The following is a 27,855-nucleotide window of genomic DNA, read 5'->3' as shown; positions in this document are numbered from 1 at the left end:
GAAGACCAGAAGGAGGTGCGGTTGCGGGGTGTACCTGACACCTCCACCCGCGCGTCGCTGTTCCTCGTCTGCAAAAATCCAGTTCCTCTCTCGGGCCACATCGCCGGTTGAACGGCTTCTACACTTCTGTGGGCAATACCCGGCAAACCCGACAAGTACTCTTGGAAGAACTCCCGCTACTCCCGTTTAGAAATGCAGTTTTTTCCCACCGGATTGTCTTGGACTAGGCTTGAGAAGATGCGTGTTTTGGTGTTCAGTGTGCTGCTGGGTCTGACCGGAGCAGCTGGGCCTGCACCGGACAGGAGCTGCGCGGATCTGCGCCAGTTCTACACCGGGAAGGGCTTCACGCTGGCCGGTGTACCTCAAACCGAGACCTCCGGTGAGTTCAGGAGAGAAAAAGGACAAAACAAAACAAATACATTCAAGCGTGTTTTTAAACAGCCGCTCTAAACAAATGTTGCATGTACCGACTGGCGTGAGCGAGACTGATTACTTCTGAGAATGTTTACAACTGTTTTGGTTTGTTTCAGGATTTCGTAGGTGAATCTGCTGATTCTATTGTGTTTTATTGTCTCAAATAGACTGGGCTGCTCGTGTAGAAGATCACGCTTAGTACTTGTGGAATAACCTACTCGCATTTTCAATTTCTTTGACAAGCAACGTTACATTACTGTATATTATTCCACAAGATGAGGAGAGTTTCGCAAACAGGAGTAACCTGATGTCATGCGAAAAATAAATGATTTTTTTTTATCCTCACTGTATGCATGCAAATTGATTGTATTACAGTTGAGCTTGCATCAATGGTACTGAAGTGGTTTCTGACTGGCATCATTTAAAAATGTAAACCAACAATAACAACAATTGTCCAGGATAAGAGGGGGCGGTTCTTTAACGGCAGTCATTCTTTTCAATCATTGTTTCTATTCCCTAATCAACTAGTCAATTACCTTGCATGTCAGATAGTCAATCACACCGGTCGGTCAAAACTGTCAGTCAACCAGACATCACACACCAGGCCCGGTTTACACTTTTACTTCTTGAAGAGCGAGAACAGGTAGGAATTAAGAGTGGCTTTTTCCTGGACGGTCCTCATTTGTCAGCCTGTGTCTTTTGTCATTTAAAAGTGGAAAGCAGCAGCAGCCTGAAAATAAGGAGAGAAAAGATTGTGATGTGCTTGTGTGCGAGCTTTGTATGATGCAGAAGGTCACTCGCATATGTCTTGTGTGGTGGGATATGAAGCAGTTTGTGTGCGTGGGCGTGCGTCGATGGTGATACCAAGACATAGACAAGAGGGGGGGCGTATAAATGCAGCTAGAATGAGTAATTCATGGGCAGACTGAGGAAAGAGGGAAGGAGACTGGAGGATTGGCAGAGGGATGTACATAGAGGGAGGGGAACAAGAGAAAGAAAAAAGTGAGTCACTCAAGGTCTTGGTGGGTGCTCGAGGGATGGCCAAGGAGGAGTCCAGAAACAGCTCGCTCCCTTTCTCTCCATTAAAAAACTCATCTTTTATTGACGGATGAAGAACACAATGCCTTAGTCCCTTGGACAATGATCCGCTCTAGTTACATGAGCAAGCGTTCTTCGTCCCCTCAAAATTTTTGAAGGAGATAGACATGGAATGATAGTGACAGGCAGTAGAATTCCCCAAAAGAGAGCCTACTCATTTTTGTAAATTGATTTAGCCTTTATGCTCAGGGAGTATTTTGTCTGTTACTCTGGACTTTCAAAGAAATCTGATGCAACTGTTTGGACTGGTGTACCGGCTTATTATATTCCATCAATCCACCCATATTTCTTCCATCCATCCATCCATCCATCCATCCATCCATCCATCCATCCATCCATCCATCCATCCATCCATCCATCCATCCATCCATCCATCCATTTTCATAACCGGTTGTCCTCACAAGGGTCACACTGACATAACAGGCTTGCTGGTACCTACTCAGCTTGATTGGTCTTATATACCCTGAACTGGTCTACTGACAATTGCAATGCACACAGATACGAAACACCATTCACACTCACAATCACACCTAAGGGCAATTTGGGGTGTCCGATATCCCTACCACACGTGTTTTGGGGAATCTGGGAGGACACAAAAACGTTGGAGAAAACCCATGCAGCTCGAGAAGAACATGCAAACTCCTTATTCCATATTACAATACCATTTTGTTATTTTAGGATGTAATTGTATTTTACTATTCAGTGGCATAGGAAAGAATGATCAAATCCAACTGGGTGCACTCTGTTGGAATCCCTTTTCATTTCTATGTCTTATGATGACAACAGGTTTTGATAGACAGACAGACAGACAGACAGATAGAAAAACAAACAGAAAATCAGGCAGAAAAACAGACAGACAGACTCATATTAGAATTACAGCATGAAATTAGCTTGTTGAAAATTAGGTCTTAGTTTTGGCACCACAGATTTACCTACACCATCTTGTGGGTGCACCAAGAGCTTTACATAACCTTGTATTCACTTATTTGAAAAGGTAATCAATTTAATTGGAGAGTAGACACTATCTTTTAAATACTAAAACCTGCAAAAAGTTTTTTTCTGTTTTGTTTAAAAATACTTTAACTCCGCATTGCGGCGAAAGGTAGAATCCGGGTATTGTATATGTAATAAATCCTCGTTGCCGGTGGGGATCTGTCACATCTTATAGCTAAATTAGTTAACTTGGGAGAGGATCTCTCCGGGGCAAACTTCCTTCATTTGTTACCATGTGTGACGGAGAGAGAGGCTGCAGTTGTATATTGGAGAGGGGCGGCAGGCTGGGTGATAAATCTGAAGTGCCTGTGCTGATGGACCTGTAATGTGTGAGCCACTGCGGCTGTCGGATATCTACGGCTATGTAAAAGGTGTGTCTCCCTTTACGTGTCTCTGGTGTTACAGACACAGACATGGAGGGAAATGACAGTGAGCTTGCAATGTGAGAGGCGGCCAATCAAAATGCATCCTTCAAAAAATTTGAAAATGGCAGTCCCCTGAAAAGCGTCAAGCGGTCGCATAAGAGGATAAATCTGCCTGTTTGTGGCCAGATGTTGCCTTGTCCAGTCTCATGAATGAAACTGAAAGCAGATGAAAAAAATGCTCGTCCCCATTTTACTGATGAGGCGTCATTGCCTACACTTGTAATGCCAGCTATTTTTTACCCATTGTTTTTTAAATTGGGTGGTGTTACTTTGTAAAAAAAAAAAAAAAAGGCTCAAATAAAGTTTACAAAGGAGAGAAATAAGATACTTACAACATTAAATATAATGAATTGTCGTCCTATGTTATTGTATTTATTTTGTAAGCATTTAAAAATAGATTGTTGTGATGTCACTGAGGTTGTACCTTGAAAATGATTAGAGAGAACAGTATAGTGTAAATGTTGCTTGGTGCCGTCTACTTTGGTGCATAAACATTCAAGCATAAATGTTCCTTTTGAATCAAAAATACAATTACCATCAAATTTTTTGACTTAACATAAGTCATGATTTTTATTTAAAAATGTGTCTTTGAAATCAAAATGATTTTGAAGATAGATAACAACCGCATCAGAGTTGCGAAGTACCTTATAGTCACAGTAAGTTGATTTCCAGCTTGAAAACACAAGTCACTGTCCTTCCTGCTATGTTATTTTTCAACTGGCAGAATCGTGACTTGGTGCATACGTAATGTCACTCCCTAGATGACGGTGAATAATTCTCAAGTCTGTCACTCAGTGACGCAGAGAGATTTGTGTAATCTACTTGCCAACCTTTATAGTATATACAGAATATGTAATGTGTAATATGTAGTACAGTATTCAGTCCTTCACAGGGAGTAGTAACACATTTGATCCATGATTAGTTGAAGAATTAGGCATTTTTGATTAACAAGTTACTTTCTGAAACGTTAAAGGCATTTTTGATTAACAAGTTACTTTCTGAAACGTTAAAGGCATCGTTGCCCTCTACATATCATTCATGATCAACGGAGACACCAACGTCTCCACAGAAGAGTGTGACGTTACGTATTTCCACACTACTGTAAATGAAACCACCCAACATTCTGATTGGCCACACTAAGTTGAAATACGCCCGTTCCAGAGGTAGTGTGCATTTCTGGATGTAATGAAAGCTTTTTCGCATTGCCCCTCAAAGGTGTCTTTTTCCTCTTTGTTAATTTTTCGGGACATTTTTACCATGTTGCTGGACTGTGTGAAAAAGCAAAGGAATGAGTGCGCCAAAGGCTCTTTAAAACTTAGTTCTCGTTGAATGGGTGAAATTAATTAAGTTTTACAGCTTAATTAATCTTATTTTACCAGATCTTCTGTTTTCTGTGCTGTGCAAATGGAACCGTTTGAAAAGATTAAAGAACACCTCATAATCAAACTTAAATCTTGTGGAAACTGCTCCCAAAGTGCCTTTCTTCTTTTCAAAAGACCAAAGCAGTAAACACATGCACAGATGTTGCAGCCCTGTAGCTTTCCTGTGCGTGGAATTTGACATTTGGAGGAGCAAACAGCCTCCTAATTGCTTGGGACAAGGTCCAGCTGTTGCCAGGTATGTTGCTCCCCAAAATTGAAAAACATTTAGATGAGGGCTGTGCAAATTCAAATCACCATCGCAGTGTTCTTTGAATATCAATTTTCAAATGGGAAAGTTTTTTTTTTTTGGCCCAAATAATAGACTTCGTCTGCAATTTATTTAATTATTTATACAGTCAGTCAGTCAGTTAATTAGTTGGGTAGTTATTAGTTAGTTCGTAGAGTGCTTTAGAAGTGCAGATCACGTTACTTACAGTGTTGTTTCATGTTTTACAGTCTAGTAGTCAGACTACCAACTGCAGTAGCTCAAACACAAGGAAAGTATTTTTACTTCTCTTCAAAGTTTCTGTTTGTGAGCAGTGATGGGAGTTAAAACAATATGCATTACAAGCTGCATGACTTGTTTCTGTAATGCAAAATTCAATTAATATATGATCATTCATAATAATGTTTTTTGCTGTTACTGCCGAATTTGGAGACTGCCTTCCAACCCAATCATTCATATCAGTGTGTGACTATTTCACCCCACCACCTTATTACCAACTAAAAGTGGGCCATGGCTAGGAAGTTAGTTTTCACTCTTTCAGTGCCAAGTGTTATCGGAAAAGGAAACCTGATGGTCACATTTTTTTCAAGTTGTCTTGAAAATGGATTTCAAATGGTTTCAAATGGATCAAGTGGTCACACTTAATTATGCCAGTGCTCAATAAGCTTAAAATTAAGAGGAGCCCTGGTCACGAGTCTCATCATTCATAAATAAAAATAAAAACATAGTTACTGGCAGAAGTATTTTATATGACCAGAATTCTTGCTGTTGGTGGGCAAAGAGTTGATATAGTTCAAAATTGTCAAATTTATGAATGAAAAATGAAGACATCCACCACACATGGGCGCAGAGCACAACATTTCTCTGCCTGCATGGTTGATCAAATTGAACAAAATCTATGTGCCAGAACCTTCTAGCATGCCTTGGGCAGGTAAAAACTAAATACACAAACGAGTTTGATTCATGGAAATTACCGTACAAAAAGTTTAAAACACTTTTTTTTTAGAGTGTATTTTTTGGAAATACTGTATGTCCTAATGTATGTACCAATAGATAACTGTCTTTTTAGTTTTTAGTACTTTTTAGTTTTGGTTTCAAGTCTCATAAATATTAAGTCAATCAGAATATCCTTCTATACCAGTGGATCCTTTTTTCAGTGAAGTACCCCTTGTGAAATATTTTCAATATTTTCAATAATTAACAGTTGAAAGTAGATTAATATTGCTTTTTTTCTTTTGTTATTGTTAAAAAGGATACATGTTTAAGTATACTTATGCCATATTAATAAATGATGTCATTTTTAGTCAATGCACAGAGCAGGGAGGATGCAAAAAGTTTTCTCTTTTCTCGGTGGAGCTTTTCAAAATATAATTGAGAAGCACTGGGTCATACCAGTGAATTTGGCTTTTAAAATAATGAAATTGAATAACCTACTGAAAAAATGTTTTTTGAACTTATATTTTCCTGCAACATTTAATTAATTTAATAAATATTTTTAAAGGATTTTTACATGTTTGTTGGTTTTATTTAAAATAATGAGTACCCCCTGGAGTTCCTTCAAGAACCCCCAGGGGTACTCGTACCCCCATTTGAGAACCACTGCTCTATACAGTAAATTAATGTATATTATTCACCATAATTAACACTATTAATGATTAACTCGCGGTAAAAAAATAATTTGATATGCTTGCTATATAATCATGCTTCAGGAATCTTCTCCCTCCCTACTCACGTAGCCATTGTCCCACAGTGAATAGAAGTCATCCTCTTTCCTGCTGTCTGCCACTTTGTCTTTGTGCCTGGAAGCACATTTTACTCTCACACATTGCAGCTTTTACCTGGCCAGTGGTAATACTGAGCTCATCTTTTTTACTTTGTGTTTGTGTGTGTGCCTGAAGTCTGTGAAAGTCAATACCTCCAAAAAAAGTTTCATTCACAAATGCATTATCTTGCAGAGACGCACACACCCAAGTGATCAAATGACCCGCAGCAACAAAATGAGACCATTTTGTTTCATGCTTTCTGAGAATTGGGCTGGGAATGGCAATGGATGTTTTTTGTTGGGTGGATGTTGGTTATTTTTTTTTTTTTAAGAAGAAGATGTAATTGAAATGACATTTCAGATAATACTACTAAATTTAAGTCCATTAATACTTCTGTTTGGTAACATGTGCATAAAACTTAATAAGGAATGTCAACTCAAGAATAACCTTATTTGTCATGTTTGACTTCATCACTGCCACTTCAGAAGCCAAGTTGGGGTCTTGCAGTAGTTGTGCTGCAAAATAAATAAATTAACTCATAAATAAATAAACAAAACGAGGGGACTTATCTAAAAGCTCCACAATATCAAATGAATACATAAACTATGATTACAGATTATTTTGTTGCACCTGAACTCATTTCTGCTTTAATGCCTCTTTTCAATATCTGAAGCCAGATGAAAGAAACATTTTTTATTACATTGTGAAAAAATGTATGGCACAATTCACTAATATGTCTTGTTCAATAAATGTATGGCTACGGTTGCAGCTGTATGTGACTGCGGCACTGATGAGCAATTTCTGATTTGATTTCTGCTCGACAGTATAGCAACACGGAATCACATTAGTATGATGAATGTGTTAACTACGCTGACTGCATCCATATAAACAAATGGCAAGTGTAAAGAATAATTAATAGAAAAGGAACATCCATCTAAGCTGTAAAATCAATAAAGTAAAAAACATTTTGTTTTTCCCTTTCTTTTGTCCGCCTGCAGCAGGCTAATCCGCCTGCTCCAGTCATGTCTAATCTCTGTTTCCTGCACTTGTTCTTCTTCTTTTTTTTTTTTACCTGCACTTAATCACAAGCTTTTTAGACATTCTTCACCCTACAGTGATGCATGTACACTTTTTCCCAAGGAGGTTGTGGCATCTTCACATTTCACGTCACTGCATTTTTTTCTTTGTGCTACACTGTGCCGCTATTCAAAGCTAGCGCGCACGTTGCTGTAAACTAGTTAATCAATCGTCACATCTTGTAAACCCACCAGCCAGCATTCTGCTCCTTGTGCAAAACCTCAATTTTACGATTTAGCTCCTTTTCAAATCGTCGATTTTATAATGACAAATGAATTGAATTAACTTGATTGATTGCCCAGCCATAGCCGCTTCCGTTCCAATGAGAAAAAAAACAACTGTTTCTCCCATCACCCCGCTCGAATGAGCTTCAAGAATAGAATGAAAAGCAAGCACTCTTTTGAGAGACCAAATTACTCAAAGGCAAGACATTATTCCTCAGAGGTCGGCTTTTTGAGTTACCAGCCCTTGCCGATTTGTTTAATTCACATGGCAGTTAAAAAGAGTCTGTAAACAATGAAAGGTGTGGCAAGCTCACCGTTTAAAATGTTAGCTTTTATCTCCTTTAGTAAAAAAACTTTTATATACAGAGTTGGATGAGGGAAGAACACCCAACTTTGCTTTCAGTATAGACGGCACTTCATTTTAAATGTCATGTACTGTGCTTTGTAATTTCAAAGCAAGGGCATGTGGACAGTCTCCTTGGTGGTTATCTACACCCATGCTCAGAGTGTGCATAGAGTCGTCACAGTGCCCTACTTTCCATTTCACTAACCTTTGTGCTCCCTCGAGCGAGTGCAGAGATGTTCATTGTAAGGATGCAGCACTGTGATTATACTGGAATCCTCCCAAGCCTTCTATTTCCTTTGATACTGGTTGACTTTCAATATCAATTTCCACTCAAAAATTCTCATTGGAGTGAAAAAACGAAAAACTGTTACATGATGTATGAATCATGATACACTATAAATATATATATATATATATATATATATATATATATATATATATATATATATATATATATATATATATATATATATATATATATATATATATATATTTATTTATTTATTAGTGCACCCTTTTTTTGTTCATTTCTGTTTGAGAAACTCCTCTATTTCATGTCAGCGTCATGTGGCAAGGTTGATCTGTAACTGTTAAGTCTTTCTGCTTTAAGTCCAAACCCGCGTGGCTGTGGTCTGGCAGTTTCTCCAAATTTCTCCACTTAATGTGAAAATGGCTGCCCTCACATTGTGACTCTAATGTTCCTTTTGTCCGAGAGATGTGTAAAAGAACGGTGATGAGCACTCTGCCTCTGACGTGCCCTTACTCATGCATACACCGCACACATTCTCATGCCCACCACACCCAATCAAGTACTAAAGAGTTGGCAAATATGATTGTGGATTGCTCAGCGTCACACCCACCCACGCACGCACACACACACACACACACACACACAAAAGCATCCATAAGGCCACATTTTATTTACCACCTTTCCATCACTGGGACCATTACAGTGCTCTTGGATTAAGGGCTGATGTCTAATCGCCTGCTAATCCCGATCAGTTAATCTATGTGTGAGCAGTTTCTAGTTCACATCCTGGCATCTAAATCATGCTGAACTTGCAACATAACATACATATGTGCGGAATACGTTTTGCATTTTAGTCACATTGAAGTGCAACCTATAGAAATGCATGCTGTCTGAATATTTTAATCCACACAGAAACACATGTTACAGTCTGCTGCTAATACATGCTAAATCTTGTAGTCAAAGATAGCCGCTGTGACCTGTGCCCTAACCTGACTGATCCACCTTTGACTGTACAAATTTGCACACTCAGACATTTCCCTAGAGTGGCACATAGCCGTTGACGCATGCTGTTCTGCTTCAGAGAATGGTGAAATTAAGTAAAAGTAGGAGTTAGAGTGCATTTGCTACTCCCAAAATGACCTAAAATTATAGTAATATATGTGAGGTTGGTGGAATTTGAACACACACATGTGAACCATACACACTTGGTGGGCAGCTGACAGGGCTGGTCTGTGGTAGGGTATTTTTAGTCTGGTAATGTTTCGCACAAATATATAAGCACCTCCCTGTCTGTTCCCCCTGCAAGGCCAGCACACACACATGCACACACACACACACACACAAACACACAAATGCACATGAGCACACAATGTCTCTTTTAATAAGACACAATTAATCAAACAGGCAATCAGTCTACCAATCGTTCAATCTGTCAAACGATTACAAAGTGACGTGGTTATTTATGAACAAGAATTACCAGCTCGTATGACTTAATTGTTTTGCATAAAAGAACATTTAAAAGTAAAAATGCCTCATCAATGGACATTCTGCCACTTACTGTCATTTGGAAGTGACATTACAGGTACTCAGGGCTCAGGCAACAAAAGATCACAATCCCAAGCTGTACCAATCAGGGTTTAGCTCGTAAACATTACATAAACAAACTCAGGAAAAAAATTGGAGTCATAATTGATCCCTGAGCAACTGTGATTTCATTTTCAGTAGACAGCAGGTGGAAAATTGGCTCCCCCCCTCAGACGGAAAAAAATTGATAGATTTTGATATCCTACAAACAAAGTATTAGTAACATTACTGGCTGGGCCAGGAGCAAACCGGGGCACCCAGAACTGTGAGCTGGAAGTGCTGAGCACTCTTCCACCATTCCGCCCTTTATAGAAAAATATAAGCGTATAAAAAGTGTCGAGACCCAATCTCGCTTACACATTGACATATATATTTTTTTAGGCATTTTTGATTGACAAGCTACTTTTGTAATGCTTTCTTGTAACATTGACACATCTATGACTAGTAGTTAGGTTGATTTTTTTATTTTATTTTATGTTTTTATTTTGTAAAAAAACAATGTAATGTCAACAAAAGAGAAAAAACCATACATAATGCTCTATTTTTTTAAACAGACGTTCTGCTTTTCTCATCTACCGCTTTTCCCTCCAGTTGTCACCATGTTTTAATTTTCATTTTATTGACTTATCCCATCAAGCCCTCCCTTCCTGTTCTTCAGTAAGCCCCGATCCCTCTTTTCGCTTTATTTGTTCTTTAATGGATGTTAAAGGAAAGTTTGCTGGAAGGTTATTTGGGCTATTTAATAACACAGAGGTTCCTGTCCAGAAAGTGCATCATGGAAAAGCTAAGCACAGGCTTACCACTAGTCTCTCATTCGGGTAAGTTGCCATCCTAAGTGACAGGGTTAGTGTGAGACGCTCATTAGGAACGCAAAGCAGTGGATAAACTAAAGGGAATTAATTCAAACCATTGCTCCACTTTAACTGCACAACAATGAGCTTTGATGTAAAGTGTGATGGCTGAGGCAGTCCAGACCTTGTCAATCAGTGAGAACTCACGAGCTCAACTTTTTTTTTTTAATTCTCTGCTGCTGTTTATCGCTGGGTTAATTTTGTAGTTGTCATACTGCACAGTGAATTGTATGCTGAGATTTGTGTTTGTGTTTGTAAGACTTAAGTAAACATTACCCTGTGTGTTTTCTTGACATATCTGGAACGCATTAGATAAAAAAGAAAGAAAGAAAAATATTTGAACTGTGCAAATATTCACGTCTTTTATCTCAGTATGCGCCGCAAAACGTTTTGCAGCATATACAATTTCATCAAATCCACTGAGCAGGAGAATACATAATTTAATCTCCCCTTAAATGTAAATGCTCTCATGCAAAGCATATAGGGTCGTTCAATTTTCCAAATTATGTGACATTGGACAGGTAATTTAGACCGATTGTCCTTCTACAATAAATGATTTAGTCTGTAAATCTATTTGGATTACTTAACATTATTATTTACTTTAAATGTAATTCATTTTCTTGATCAATTTACGTCATGACATGATATTCTAGGATCAGTCTGTGTAAATGTTGAATATTTTCCTTGGCATAAAATTGATTAGATTTAAACATTAGATGAACTTGCATGACACCTCCACAATCTCTCAAATTGGAAGCCTATTTTGTGTATTGTAACCACAGTAATTTTACAACTTATCCTGTAACAACACCTGCTAAATGCTTTTTGTTTTAGGACATTCTACAGACTAACACTCATGCATTATTTTTTACTCCTACTATTTAACATGTAATATAGCTGAGCTTTTGTGGTGTATGTGTTTTCAGAAGGATTAAAGCTCCCATATAAAATTTCGTATTCGGTATGAGTTTGTATAAATTGCAGTGACCTCATCATCTAAATTGTGCGTCTGGTGACCTTGATCCACCTAATTGAGGCTGCAAAGGCAAGTGTGGGTTTGGATTAATTCTAAAGCTGTTTTGTATTTCACAGCGGTGTGTGTCAGTTTCTCCTTACAGAGGCATCACCAAAGGGATCAAAACTCTGAATGAATGAAATTTAATGAGAAGGTGTGTCCAGATTTTTGGCTTGTGCTGTATCTTTTACATCACCTGATTTTGATTGGGCTGACTGTCCAATCCGAATGCAAAAGAATGAGGGATTTTATGCATCAAAAGCATTCGTGCTGTTGGAACTTGGTATCAGTGACTATTCAAGAATTGAGTTCTCCTACTGGTATCACTCTGAAAAAACATGAGAACATATTTAAGTATTTTTTTAATGAAGTATTGTCATCATTTTGATTGTTAAAAGGGCTTGTAGCTCCCAGTGTTTTGTTATCTGTGGGAGACAGTTAAAATGGCTGAATATTAAATGTTGCAGACCTCTGTCCTACATCCTTGATTATAAGGTTAAAAACATTATTGAAGACTGAGCCTCTTAGTAGTCCATGAAGGACTGCACACAATGACAAAATTGACGACTTATGTCCCAAAATAGAGCGGTCAACCTGATTTTAAATATGATGAGTGCTGCATGCTTTTAAGAGATAATGATGGACATTTAAATGTACGTTGATCCTGAGTATCTTGTACATCAGTGAGCACAAATTAAAACTGGAACAATTGCAAGGATTATGTGAGGTCATAGAGCTCTGCATGAAGCCACCATGAAAAAAGTAGATTAGCAATACATTCAATTGGCTTCACATTCCTTTTAAGCATTTCCTGCTTCCCCGATTACACAAGCCACATTCTTTGTTATTTAATGCAAAGCAAATCAGAAGCTTCATAAATCGACTCGCAAAAAGAAGTTGTTGCAGCCAGTTGTCAAATTTTAAATGGGGTCCTACTTGGGTTAAACATATATAATATAAAGTACCTTTTTTGTTGGTTTATATGGAAGACCCATCCACCGATGTGTTTTAATAGCTTTATTTCCTTAATACATTTCTTCTTTTTGTTTCCCTCTCGAATGCAAACTTCATGCATCTTGCAATGCGTTTTGAGTAGAAGCAAGGCAGTAGGCACGAGGGACTGAATTATGAAAATGGAAGAACCGCCAAGTGTATTCGTGCCCCTCAAGTTGTGGACCTAATTGAATGCATGCCGTCACTTGAGGGCAAAAATCAACATGAGCAATGAAACCACTCATAGAATGTATTGCGTTAAACCGTACCCTGTCCCATGTTATTTCTGTTCTGTTCGCATATTCAACCAGCACTTAACAGACAAGCTTTTCCTTCAATGCTTTTTGTAAAGTTAAACATTCCTCACAATTTATATCATCACGTATTGTTTAACGAAAACAAACCAAATCTACATGGCAAATTACATGCCTAAATCGTGTAATCTCAATTACTCACTGACAGAAACAGCTATGTTAAATTGTTGGGCTCTTGACGGCTACCATTAAAGCACTAGCATGCCAAAGCGATTTTATTTTTTTTTGTCATGTCACTTGTGTGCTTGGTTGTATTTTTCTGAGTAACCTCAGGCTTTGTGACATTGCACTCACTCGTTCTTTTAGCAGACGAACCCCGAATGCAATAATGCACAAATGCATCTCTGGGGAAACACTTGCATGCAAAACCAACCAATACTTAGCCTAGGAGCAACCAGCAATGATATCTATGAGCCACAAAAGTAAGACCGATGGTGGCATTTTCAACCTCAGGAGCTGTTTTTCGCATACAAAATTGCCTAACTGATCAGTGTTTGACTAAGTACTTAACAGTGATGATGATGAATGGAAGCTGAGACTTTAGATCAGTGTCACCAACATGGTACCCGGAGATCCCTAGTACATCATATTCCCCAAAGTGGGCTTAAACCATCCAAACCAAATAGAATAGTGGTGCTTGACCTGGGTTCGATCAAACCCCTGGGGTTCAGTGAGTCAGTCTGAAGAGGTTGACAGAGGTCAAGCCAAATGCGTGTATGTGTATGTGTGTGTCCATAAAGCCTTTTCACACTATATTTAGCAGAGTGAAAAAATTTGTTTCTCAATTACGAAGTGTGGTGAATGTGCGTAAGAAAATTGCAGGGGTCAAGGCCTCCAGCAGGGTTAAGAACCACGGAAATAGAACAAAAAGATGTGTTAATCCCTGTGTAATGACTCACATTCCAACTAACTCTCGCCAGCCAGTGCCAAAGATTCCATGAAAGATTTATGGAGAAACGGTGATGAAGGCATTTCTCTTTCTGCTCCACTTCTCCCGTTGGACAATTTCCATCCCCTCTTCCCCAAACCCCTGCCCACTCGCTTACATTTCCAAAGAAAGTTGCACATTGCGACCCAAGATCTGCAGTACAGATGTGCCTGATGATGCACAAAGTTTTGGGGGTCTTTCTCACCCTTAACCTTCCCCAGACGTGGATGCGCTTACACACATGAACACACATCATCCCTCGGGCTTGCACCTTTAAAGGGGCTGATGCACTAGACAGTGTTCTCAGCTGTCTCGCAGGATTGATATTATATGTGCATTTATTTATACTTTGACTGTACTAAACTTGCGCCTGGCACGGAAATAAGGCCCTTTGTCTTGGAACTGTTCCAAGCACAGTAAGTTCAAGGGAAATAAAAAAGCTGTGACAAACGAGGAGAACACAAACCTAGGCCTGTGCCCTGATTCGTAACAAGTGCATCTTGAATGTGAGGCGGATGGGGTAGTAACCACATTCACAGTCATGCTGACTCTTGGTAAATTCAAAACAAGAAAAAAAAAGTGTCCTCTTTCCCACATAACCCCAAGCATTTTCATTTAAGCAGCACTTTTCTATGTGTTTTCATCTGATAATGTTTCGCACAAAGACAGTGGGCTATAAAAATAACAACTGCATTACAAATACAGACTTGAAAAAAGCACTTTTTTTCGTTTAGCACCAGCTATTTGAAAGTGACAATTTTTAAACAGGCAAGAAACTATTACTTGCACCTGTACCTGCAATCTTTTGCTCACAGAACCGAAGAAAATAATGTGATCTACTTCATTTGAGCCAGGTACCCAAAAGCAGGTTAAAATTCTCCAATTGAATAAATGCACAATACTATAGTAAATATATGAAAACCTTCATTCTGTCTATAGAATGGTTTTGTGGTCAGATGCTAATATGATGAAAGCGATATGTAACACATATGCATATACAGGAAGAAAAACACTTTTGCTTGGAAACGTTCTCCTATTAATTGATCCTAAATTATTACTGTTTTTTTTTTAATAATTATTTTTTTCTACCTCACTAGGTGATCATCTGAGGACCTGTCCCCAGGGTCCAACCTGTTGTACTAATAGCATGGAGGAAAATCTGGAGGGTCTAAGTGCTCGAGAGACAGAGACGCTGATCAGGGAGGCCGGCAGGTCACTGCAGGCTGCTTTCAACACCCTCTATAGAAGCTTTGACAGTACGTACTCCGTGTATGTGTGTGTGTGTGTTTTCAGAAATAATTCATTCCTCGATAAATGTATGCTTTCTACAATCTCTGGTTATGCTCTGCACCCAACCGCAACTTCAGTGCTCATGGTGTGTGTGCGTGTGTGTGCGTGTGTGTGTGTGTGTGTGTGTGTGTGTGTGTGAGGGGGGGATGTGTATGTCAAGTACGTCAAGGAGACCCCTGACTGGGTGTTATAATGAGGGCAGAGTCAGGCAGACACAATGAAACACGATAAGCCGATCTCCTGATCCAGGAGGACGCACACTCACACACATGCACACATACACAAACAGTAGGTGTCCCCTGGGGCAGGGGCTGGTTCAGCTAATGAGCAGTTGACCCACTGTGGAGGCAACTCTGCAGATCTGAGACATAAAAGAATGAATGGAGGAAAGAGAAAGAAAGAGAAAGAGATAGATGATTCCTGGAAGATGGTTAAGTGCCGCAGGTGACAAATGTGTCATTATGACTGTGTGGGTCAATCTGGATCAATCTGGGTGGGTTTTCGGTTTGTAACCATCCAACTGTTTCTGGCCTTCACAGCTTTGGATCACAAGCAAAAAGACTTAAGATTGAATTCTGTCTAGTCCAAAATCTCTTTTGTATTTTACCCGTGGTTTAGTAGAGCTATATTTGTGGGTTTACTTCCAACTCAGTGAAAGCGTAAATGTGAGCCTGAATGGGTGTCTGTCTTTGTATGTGACCTACTTACAAAACGTCCAGAGTGGTTTGGCCGGAGTCACCTGTGTGAGCTTTGCAACCCCAAACAGAGTATAAAATGGAGGGGAGGATGCCCAGGATCGGAGTGAATGATCAGAATGTTCTGATGAATACATTTTGTAGAGTACACCTTACTCAAAAAAGACTATAATGGTCCTATTCCAAACAGATGAAATTGTACACTTCTATTTACCCAGAATGCTTTCCTCGCTTTCAAAATGTAGGTTTACTTCTTAAATTTTACTCTGTTTACGAAATTCGTTCTTCAACCCAAGGATTTGTTTTGAGCCAACTGTCTCCTTTGTCATACAAATGTTACAAAAACTCTTACGGTTTAATGTGATAATGTTTCTCTTTTTTTTATAACTAAGATTGAACGTGAGTGGAAGTGAGTGGTTTAACTTCACAGTTTCTATGCTAACTGTTTAACAATCACGATCGGCATCAGCATGCTAGCAGTTACCATATATGGTCAACAAACATTAACTACCATTTAGTTAACACATACTGTACATAATGTTATATGCATATTCCAAATGTAATAGCATCACTGTGTCACTATAGATGTTTGGAGTGACAGGTTGTATTCTTATCTAGTTATTTATTTATTTTGGTAGGCTCTGTGTGCAAAAGTGGTCTTTTGTGAAATCCCGCAAACTACCAAATCAGTGTTTTAAAGCAGACAAATGCATAAATGTACGTTGGTCCTGAACAGTGGTGCACCAAGAGAACAAATGGAGCAATTTGTCAAGGTGGTCTTTGCATATGTGCTTTGTTGCTGTGGTCTGCCTTTTCCACCTCACAATAATTAAACATTAGTTTGTTTTTACCATTGTTTTTGAAGTGGAAATGATCCCCAATATTTGGGGGGGGCTCTCCCATGCCGCCATGCAACACAGCGTTCCAAAAATTGGTGGCGGAGAAATGGTTCTGCCAGTGCTTCGGGGAGAATATTTTTATTCTACCTACAGTATTTTAAAAGTTGACTTACCCGACTTGGTCGACAATTTTCCCCTGACCTAAAGTAAAACTTTGAGAAATGGTAGAAAAGTAATATCCATTAGAAACATTTCTGCCATTAATACTTTTCTTCCTCTTTGTTTTCCCACCAGCCTATTTCACTGAACTTCATAGTCGCTCTGAACGCTCCCTCCAGGAGGTCCTTTCTCCTCTTGGTGCACTATACTCCCAAAATACACGACTCTATGGTGATTTGTACGCTGACCTGAAACAGTACTACCGTGGTTCCGCTCTTAACCTGGATGAGACCTTGACTGAATTCTGGTCACACCTTTTGGAACGCACCTTTAAAAGCTCCACACCCAGAGATGTGAGTAAGGACCCCATCTTCATTCGATGTGGAAAAAAACAGTAACACAATAATTCATTCTATATTAGTCTCATCAATAACGTGAACGCCTCAATTATCCTGACAAAGTGAATTGTTTTAACATGACAAATTTGTCAAAACAAAATGTAGTGTCAGATTTCAGTTACCGTTTGCCAACTCCCGTTAAAAAGAGCTAAAACTCCCTGTGAGCCTCGCTCGCTCTAATAGTGCATGGTGATGAGAGTCTACTCAAGTTGGCGTGGAGAAATATTTGCCGAAATTTTAACTACCAATATGTTAGGATGCCAGTCCAATTATAAGCTTGAATCCCCATTAAGTAACATTTTCAGAATTAGCAAGAGGATTGGAACGCTGCTCGATTGCTTTTTTTAAGACACTAGGTAGTTTAGGCTTTATGAGAATCGCCTGGACTCATTTTCATTAATTGCCAGAGTCTATGAAGGAAAATACTGATGTAATGAGTTTACTTGCACTCTCACTAAATAGGTCAAGCAGGTAGAAGAGATGACAAGAGTTAAAATGAGCTGAACAATTTTAAATCTGCAATTGCAAAGCATAATCACAGTCTTGAAGGAGGCCTTGATAAAAACCCTAACCCTAACCCTAGCCCTAACTCTTATTTGTTCAAAGGAATGAACTGTAAAAAAAAAAATCCCACCAAACAGAATTAATTCAACAATTTTCCAACAATCAGTGAAATTAAAGATACAGTAAAAGAGAAGGAAAGCGTTTCAATGAAAGTCGTTTTGGGTAAAATTATGAATCTTAAATCTCACGGGAGTCTAATTGTAGATGATAATACTTTGGAAATATAAGGTTTGAGGTGTTAAAATGGCTCTTCAATGAGGATAGAGCGCAATCCTTACCTATTGTTCAACACACAATTTATCAATAAATGTATCATTATCAATAATCTGTTCTATTTATTACACATGGTTTAAAAAGGACAGATTGTTTCCATGTCAAAAACATCTATATGGCTATGTAAAATAAATGTAAAGCAGTTTCTGAGTAAATATTGTAGCAATTATATATTAGAAGATTCTTGCGAAAAAGCAAACAGCTGGTTCAACATTACAGTTGTGATAAATGTTAGTGATTTAAATACATCTACTGATATGTTTACTGAGAGTGTTTACATCAAGTTTGAATTTTCTGTTATGTCTTTTCCTTGCATTTCATCTCCCAATGGGGCATGTCAAATCCACCTCACCAGACAATAGGTCCAGGTAAAAAAAAAAAAATTCAAAAAAAAGTATTTTAGCTGCTATGAATAGCGTTTTGACTGCTGTGAATAAATGAAAAGAGGATGAGATGTTTATAAAGGTCAGACTCAGCCCGAATCACGTTTAGTTCTCCCAAGACGTTACACGTAAAATTGAATACACCTGAATCACAATCATCTGACCATTGCGTTTCACCAGGTACACAAATAAGTGGTAATTACATTTAAAAAAGAAAGAAATAACAAACTTCTATTGTATGCACTGCTGTCATCACCCTTGCAGGTCACCCTGTCCGAGGACTACCTCGAGTGCGTTGCTAAGCAACAAGAGACCTTGCGGCCATTCGGTGATGTCCCCCGGGATATGAAAGCAAAGGTTATTCGGGCTTTTGTCACAGCCAGGTCATTTGTCCAAGGGCTGATCATCAGTGGAGAGGTTGTCAGAAAGGTCTCGCAGGTGAGTATGCGGGCTCATTTTGAGAGGACATCATTTCAAACAATTCACTCTTTGACTTTTGGATTGTAAGATAGGGTGAGATGAGGTTATTATGATGACAGAAGAAACTGAACTAGATTGAACATCTCTTTATTGCGTGGAGTGACACACCCACAATACCTGAACATCTGTGATATTGAGAGACCGTAAGAAAGAAAATAATTTATCTAGTGCACATGATTTAAACACACTGAAACATATTAAAACACACAAAAATGTTGAAGCAAATCTTCCTTCAGCCCTTATCCCAGAGACATTGGTACAATTTTGAGTTCAGAACTTCCTTGCAACAAGAGCAGAACAGGCAAATGTCATTAAGCGTTCGTTGGATTTGATTATTTTAAAAACCCAGATTGTCCCCCATACTTGAATAATTCCACCCAAGTTGATCTTTACTATGATCCCAAAAGAGAACACTTTGTGTTTAATATTTTACTGTGGAAAAAATATTTATTTATAGTTATTTCTTTTTGAGAACAGTCCTGTCACTTTATGTTATTTGTTTTAGACAAATATTTCTTCATGTTTAATTTAATGATTTATTTTTCTGAACAGAAGTGCCCCAAAAAGGACATTTTATGTCTAATATTTTTGTGTGTTCAAATATTTATTATAATTATTTCTTTTTGAGAATAGGTCTGACACTTTGGGTTGATTATTTTTTGTCAACAAATATTTATTAATAGTTAATTTGATGATTTATTTTTCTGAACAGAAAGCCCCCCAAAACGACATATTGTATTTAGTATTTATCCGGGGACAAATATTTATTTATAATTATTTTGTTTTTAGAACAGGTCGAACAATTTCTGTTGATTATCTTTTGTGGACAAATATATGATAATAATCACGTTATTTCTTTTTGATAACAGATTTCTTATTCGGCTCGGTGGCGCAGTGAATAGCACGTCCGCCTCACAATTCAAAGGTCACGGTTCAAATCCACCTGGCTCCGGCCTTCATGGGTTCTCTCCGGGTACTCCGGCTTCCTCCCACTCCCCAAAAACATGCACGGCAGGTGTATTGGACATACTAAATTGTCCTTAGGTGTGATTGCTCGCATGATTGGTCGTTCGTCTCTGTGTTCCCTGCGATTGGCTGGCAACCAGTTCAGGGTGTCCGCCGCCTACTGCCCGAAGCCAGCTGAGATAGGTGCCAGCAAGCCTGCGAACCCTGTGGGGATAAGCAGCTATAGAACATGGATTGCTGGATGGATGGATTTCTTGTATGATCCAAAAGAGGTCACTTTATGTTGATATTTTTTATGGAAATGAAGTTTGAAAGGTTCTAAAGATGAATAAATCAGACAGTGATGGCATGTTTTAATTTAATTGAAAAATGCTCTGCACTGGTTACAGGGTACTAATTTCAAATCTCTGAAAAAAGTTTGAGAATCACAGATGTAGAGGGGCAAAAAATGCAACTGTTTCATGAAGCAAAATTAGCATCATTTTCCTATCACTATCAGTCAGTAAAAAACCCTGCGCCACAATAAAAGCTGCAGGGCGCAACACATGGGCGAAAAGTAGCTGCTTGGAGTATCCAAAATATGAGATATGCTAAGGCCCTGTTGCACTGGGAACAATGCGACATCGGCTGTCGATTGGAACTGGCGGTGGTGCAGACAGGTAGAATCCCATTGTCCAGCACACCCCTGCTCTACGGTGATTAGCAACACTCACACACACACACAGATTAGACTCACATACAATCAGATATTGTACCAGTCTCTTTATTTATTTCTGAAGGAGAATATAAATGTACAAATATCACAAGCCTTGGGTCAAAATATCGTACTTGGAAAATCATTGCTTTTCCAAAAAAAAAAGAAAACAAAATTGCACAATAAAAATACACATTAGTTCAAGCATTCACATTGCAGGCCAATTTCGACTCTCCAGATCGATCAATTTGTAATAATAGCACACACACGTGTGGGCTGACCAGTAATGTAGATCTGGAGGGGAAAAAACTGAAATTTACCGAAATGTGAAAGGGGTTTTCGGTGGGACATGTTAATGCAATATCTATTGAAATTTGAAACTGAATTTTTACTTGCCATTTACTTTGGTCTGAGGGTTAGACTTGCTAAAATATCATTGTGTCAAATTTGAAGCTGCCTGTCATAAGAATTTGGACTTGGGAAGACTATAATTATTGCAGACATTTCTAAATTGTTCCTTTTTTTTTTAACCTTTCTGAGCATAATGATGCAGTATTGACCTTTTCTTAAGATGTTTTCCAGTTTATGCTGATTCTTGTGGAGAGGAGAGGAACGATGCATGACAAGTAAATGTATAATTCTTCCGCAGGTTCCTCTGAGTCCAGAATGTGTCAAGGCCTTGGTGAAACTGGTTTACTGCCCGCACTGCCGTGGCCTTGCCTCTGTCAAACCCTGTGTCAACTATTGCTCCAACGTTATGAAGGGCTGCCTAGCTAACCAAGCTGATCTGAACCCTGAGTGGCAGAATCTTATAGGTAAAAAAACCCCAAAATGAACTATTAGGACGGGATACTGACTGATTACAATTGAATCTTCAGATACCATGATCCAGGTGGCATCTAGTTTCAGCACAGAGCCCAGTCTTGATGTGGTTCTGTCATCCATCCCTTCTCAAATCTTTGAGGCTGTCCACTTGTTAAAGGAAAGCTTTGACGCCTTGTCAGCCAAAGTAAGTTACACTTATTTGTCCTTGCTTTCATACAAGGAGAACAATTCTCTTTGAACATTATGCCTTTTGTTATGTTATAGAAAGGGGAATGATTGAATACAATTAGAATCCACCTTTACCAAACTAATGCAGTATATATTACAGATGGGTAAAATGTCAAAAGGGCCCACATGAAGATATTTTTGTAAAATGCCCCCATTTTTTTAGAGGACAAATTAACGATAAATACATGAATTAGATTTTCAATCTGGGCTTGAAGTCGGGAACCCATCTCCAAATGATGTTGCACCTGGATGTAGTTGCGTTTGTGTGTCTTACTTAATTTAGCAGTTGTGTGAAGCACATGCTTGCGGCTGATACAAGGCCATTGTATTGGGCATTGAGGAATTTCTCCTTTATTTTGCCTTTAAATACTTTAGAGCCCTTAAAGCTATAATTCCTAAAGGATGAACGCCAACGTTTTGTGACTGAAATTCATGGTTGCTATGTTTCAAATCCAGTTTAAAGGTCTATTAATAAAATTCACCGAGGACTGAGGATTCTGTTTTGATTTATATTGATTGACCATCTACAACGCAATTGTATTCGATTTATACACACTTCAAACAGCAAACAAATGAGCATCATAAAAACGTCTTGAGTGACATCTAGCGGCGTAATTTATACTACTGTTTTTCCATCTTTTTGCATTGTTTTCATGTACACTCAGCGTTACGATAATGCACATTTCATTCCAGTCTGAAAAGCACGCACACACTTACTATTAAGTAAATACATTAAGTACACATTTTCTATATTTCGATCGCTCTAGAGCTCTCTTTCTCCATCCCTCTTTCCCTCTTCCCCCTCTCTCTATCTAACTGTCTGTGCTGTATATCTTGCAATTTAACCATCCATAAATCCCTTGCACTTTCTCTAACACAATTATATTCGGTAATTGTCCGTTTGACTCCCGAATACGCTACCTCCTATACTGTACCGCAACTCTGCATAAGTCAAGGTATCTTGTTTTTTTTTTTCTCAGTAAAATGCTAAAACATACTTAAAAATGAGCCTGTCCCTATTTGTTTATCCCATCGCAGGTGTACCAAACATGTGGCCCACCAGTTGAGCCAGGCACGGGAAGTCCAGCGCTTCTCCAGCCAAAGAAAAAGAAAAGCGGCTCTCTGACTGCTTCCGAATACAAACCTTCTCCGACTGCGGGACTCAGACTTGAGATGCAGGTGTGTTCAGAATTTGAATCTTAAGATGAAATAAATAGGAATTATTTTTGCAATTCTACAGGTGGAGAAACACGGTGCTAGAGTTGTTAGAGGTCTTTTTTACCTCGTGGTAACAAAGTCACCTTTTTGTATGTTTACACGTTCTTCCTTTTCATGCCAGGCTTCTTTCGCATGATTAGAAACATTTATGCTTTTGCTTGATTACTACACCAAGACTATTATTTTTCTCACTGTCAACATGAATGATTGCATGCAACCTGTTTCTGAAGAAACTGTTGATCAGATTGAAAAAGGCTTGCGCTTCCCCATCATGGATGGAAACAGATGCTACAGATTGCACAACTGTTTTCATTTGTATTTTCATGTTTGGATTCTATTGTTTCTTCATCAGGTGTCAGATCTCTCCAGCAAATTAAGGGAAATGAGACAGTATTGGCTCCAGCTCCCCATAGCACTTTGCAGCAAATTGGCAGCAGGTGGCGCCAACAAGGATAAATGCTGGAATGGCATTACCAAAGCCAGGTGGGATAGATCAACTGTCGTCATGCATCTTCATCTCACATTGAATGGTGTTTGTGAACTTGGTTGAAGTTGAACAATCACAATCACTCACTCACTCACTCACTCACTCACTCACTCACTCACTCACTCACTCACTCACTCACTCACTCACTCACTCACTCGTTTTTTTGACTTTCTAAAGATACCTTCCTGAGGTGATGGGGGATGGCTTGGCCAATCAGATCAACAATCCGGAGGTGGAACTTGACATCACCAAGCCAGACATGACGATCCGTCAACAAATCATGCAACTAAAAATTATGAGCAACAGGCTAAAAAATGCCATGGATGGAAATGACGTTGATTTCCAGGATGCAAGTGAGTAGATTTTTGGAGAAAAACAGTTCATGTTTTGGCAGTTTTCACAGTACATGCTACTTGGATATACAATATTATTATATGCATCTATTTCACTATGAATCATTTATCAACTCCATAAAATTGACACAGAGTGTGCTAATTCATTTCCTGATCCGGCATGCTTAATTTCTTAAAGCATGTGAACAAAACAGTCACATTTGAATAAGAGACAGAAACTAGCATAAACAGACTAATTTCCACACTTTTCAACTCTAAACCTGAACTTCAAGGGATATACAGAACAGTAAAACTATTTCGATCATTTTCAAAGGTGAAAAATGATAGATTTTGCATTAATCCATCCATCCATCCATCGTCCATCATTTTAACAACTTATTAATAACTCATTATTTTTCGTGTATAATAACACCTTTAATAACACATTTACTCACTTCCTGTAAATGAAAATTGACCTGGCATGTGCTCATGGCTCAAACAATGACCAATCAATCACATCCCAGCCTGTGAATGTCATGTGTTTATACCCAGAAAACAGGTTGGCCTTGTTTACCTGAACCTTGAGTGCATGCATTGCGATTTTCAGTTGACATGAAATTAAAAAATGATCTTAGCTGTTTATTAAAATCATTTAGTAGAAATTAACATTTTATTGCTGGAATTTAAAAATATGACATTTTATTGCTGAAGTGTGCAATCTATTTTTTTTATTCAATTTTCTTTGCCTTAGCAGAGTGGTTGGAGTGTCTTGCCTGTTGTATGCAACTTATAGAAGTAAATACAATTACAATTGTTTTTTAAATTGTTATTACCGTTTGAGTTTTCTCCATCACCACATGCACATGAGCATACACACAGAAACACACACTTTAGAAACATTCTGCACGGATCTGTAAATATATCGTTGCTGGCAACTTTATTTCCTAATCGGACAAACTGACATGCATAAAACTGACTGATGAGGGCATAAAATGTGACTGTTCACGATAAAGTGCAGCTCGCTAGCTAGCGCTAAGCTACACATTCTGGACGTTCTGGAGAAGACTCTGCTGCTCGTCCACTAGAAGTCAGCGTTGCATCAGGCTGTACTGTACAGTCTCGTCTAAAAAAAATGTCTTCTCTTGTGAAGACAACCATTGTCATTTTTATATAATTTTTCTGTAATTTTAATATAACTGTAGGCTATACATGTTTTTCTCCATTCAATGTGTTTATGGAATATTGTTTGAAAAACGAGAAAAAGAAGGAAAAAAAAGCGAAGCAAGAGCATCAACCCCGACTCAATTCAAAGTCATCATGTCAACATAGTTACTTGGCACCACAATGGCACAAGATAACATCAGAGCATTAGTGTTGTTAAAAGGAAGTTCTTCAATTCACTTCAGATTGTTTCTTGGCACCAAGATGCCACAAGATGATGCCCATGTAAATGCTTTTATTCATTTGACTTTTGTGAAATGTATAATATGTAAATGTACACAATAAAAAGGCATGTTGTGCTGGTTTCGCACAGGTGATGACATCAGTGGCTCGGGAAGTGGTATGTGCCTAAGCGGTCAGTGTCCTCGAAGTCGACCGGGATTGTACGCCTACCCTCCAGACAACGAGCAAGTCACAGGTGCAGTCAAATGTCAAAGCTGCCTGTGCAGCCTCCTAATGCTGCTTCCACTGGCTGTACTGCTCCTTTTTTGGCGATGATGCGCACTGCCTTCTCCCAGACTGATGTCCAGGACGAGATCGTCGTACGGGAGCTGGAAATTAGAAAAGGGAACATTGGATTAACATTTTATTAAGTTTTCCAACTATGAATGAAAGTGATGGGAACTATTCGGTGAAGAAGAACAAAACCCGGCAGAAACAATGGTCTTTTTTTTTTTATTGTCCTCTCCTACTATAGTTTGATTGCATTTGTTGAGCTGGTTTCAATGAATTCCAAGAAAGAGGATGATGTTACAAAAGATGAGCAATGTTGAAAATCAACAGAATGTTGATAATTATGTTTTATTGAAGTCCTACAAGGTCTGTTGTGCTCCACTCACCAGAGACTGAGCTCAGTGTCAAACACTGGTGCGTTCAAGGCTGTTTCGTTTAATTTTATTTTTATTGATTTATTTTTTTTTTTTCAATCTGGTGTTAAGGGTGTGTCCCCGAACAGCATTGTGTGAGATATAAATGTATGTATAGCCAGGGTGCATCATGTTTGCATCTAATGGAACGGAAATAAGACTGGCCCCATAGCGGGCCATGGAAGTGCATTTATAGGTTGACGCTCTATTTGGAATCAACCCCTTAAAACCTGTGATGTAATTGTTAAGATTTTGTGATGTATGTTGGCCTAACAAATATTTGGCCTCCAGGACACGCTCCTCCAACTCTCCTTAAATGTTGTAATTGCAAATGTTACTGTTGTTATCACCTTTAAAATGAACATTTCATCATCAAAACACTTACAAAGCACAGACGAGCAATTTCTGGAATGCCATTACTTTATTTTGCTGTTAATATCAAACATGTCACATTATTCTGCCACTTGTAATCGCCACACTGAGCACATGCCACAGCATACAACTCGAGGCCATATTTCATGGAATGCATGCTTGCCTTAATCCACCCCTCCATATGATGTCTTGGCAACAACACATCAGGATTAGCAGAGGATAAAGGCACCAAAGTATTTCTTCCCTTTTAAAAAACTAAAGCAAACAAATAACTCTTGACTGACACATCCCTCTAATTATTTTCTCTACTGCATGTTTAAACAGAACTACAGCACTGGGAGGACTCGCTGTTTAGTGAAGAGTTCAGCCTGGGTAAACTGAGCAAAGCGCTCTCGTACTGGTAATTGTTGGAAGATGTTTACCCACAATACATAGCAAGGTGAAACATACAATAGACTACATCTGCAGGACCAAGTAAAACAAATAAACAAGTAGAAGCAAAGAAAAGGCAAGCTTTTAGAACATCTCTGTCAAAAGTTGAAACTGCATTAACATAAAAAAACAACGATATAGAGAGAAACAACTGTAATTCATTTGTTTTTGTCCCAGAAAACACTGGGGGTTTCAAAGGTCTGTGTCCTTTATTACCTTATGATCTTGTGAAAATATTTTTTGTTGTTGTAAAAATGTAAACAAACATCCGACAAATGAAATATCATAACGTTTTTAGCAAACGCTATTTTGACGGCATGTCAAAATGATAATCCATTTCTTGCTTTGAGAAATTCTAGCAAAATCTGAGTTGAACACATGTCCTTCACTCTGTCTTAAACCATGAGACACAGAACGCCTTCTCCTTTTCAGTGAATGCAAACCACATTTTACTGTTTTTCGTTTGCTGTTCTTGCCAATCCCTAAGATATCTGATTTTGGAAAGTTGATAAACTTATGAAAAACACAGTATCGTATGTACTGTTCCTCCTGCCTATGGTATATTTCAGGCTTCATGTTTGCTCAGACATTAGGCTGCTGTGATTCCTTCAGCGTGTGACCCTCTTCCTCAAAATGGACAGATGACAGGGCTTTGTATTTAACTTTTATTTATTCTATATATTTTTTTGACATTCACATTTCAAAACACATATTCCAGTAATTAAAATTTGCTTGTTGCGTAAATCTTGTCAGGACAATTTGAATGAAAAACCTGGGTGTTTTTATTATTACGAGTGATTATTCAGTCAAAAAAGCACAACTAGCAGTGAGTAATGTGTGGTTTTGGTACAATATATTTTTAATTGTATGCTTCATTTATTCTGCAAGAGTGACTGAGCAGACCTATACCAAGTATGATCATGCTTCTTGTCATGCCTTGTAAAGGTTAAAAAGGGGTGCATAATGTGGCAATCAATATTGCAATGAGGATTTGTTTGACTTTTTTTTTTTTTTTTATCCTGATCAAAGATCAATTAACATTTGGTGTTCTTCAGCCTCTGTTAATTTGTATCAAATTAGTATTTGCCACAAACTTGTCATCTATATTAAAGGGTATTTTTTAAGTGTTCATAGGAGTGCTGAAAGGGGGGAAAACAGGCAAAATAAAAAAACTGCTGTATGTCAAACTGAGGGATTGTCATACATACAGT

General features: G+C 38.4%; 1 protein-coding gene across 1 annotated transcript; it reads left to right on the top strand.

Annotated features, from left to right (window-relative positions):
* On the top strand, positions 1–27,831 carry gpc1a (glypican 1a). Its single transcript, XM_088426463.1, has 10 exons — positions 1–379; positions 15,020–15,178; positions 17,041–17,258; positions 18,788–18,961; positions 21,313–21,478; positions 21,542–21,672; positions 22,755–22,895; positions 23,287–23,417; positions 23,599–23,774; positions 25,288–27,831. The coding sequence occupies exons 1-10, from the start codon at positions 193–195 to the stop codon at positions 25,470–25,472; spliced, it is 1,668 nt and encodes a 555-aa protein (XP_088282589.1). The 5' UTR covers positions 1–192; the 3' UTR covers positions 25,473–27,831.
* Positions 27,832–27,855: the final 24 nt, after the last annotated feature.

This window comes from Hippichthys cyanospilos, chromosome 10 (assembly GCF_059441005.1).
Source record: "Hippichthys cyanospilos isolate Australia breed blue-spotted pipefish chromosome 10, RoL_Hcya_1.0, whole genome shotgun sequence".
NCBI lineage: Eukaryota > Metazoa > Chordata > Actinopteri > Syngnathiformes > Syngnathidae > Hippichthys > Hippichthys cyanospilos.
The sequence above is the reverse complement of the archived record's forward strand: the minus strand, read 5'-3'. Positions and strand labels throughout refer to the sequence as shown.

Excerpts from the sequence above, each read along its gene's own strand:
- gpc1a (XM_088426463.1), top strand. The coding sequence starts at position 193 with ATGCAGTTTTTTCCCACCGGATTGTCTTGGACTAGGCTTGAGAAGATG. Across the intron at positions 15,179-17,040 it reads CCTCTATAGAAGCTTTGACA|CCTATTTCACTGAACTTCAT; the intron begins GTACGTACTCCG and ends TTTTCCCACCAG. Across the intron at positions 21,673-22,754 it reads TTGACGCCTTGTCAGCCAAA|GTGTACCAAACATGTGGCCC; the intron begins GTAAGTTACACT and ends ATCCCATCGCAG.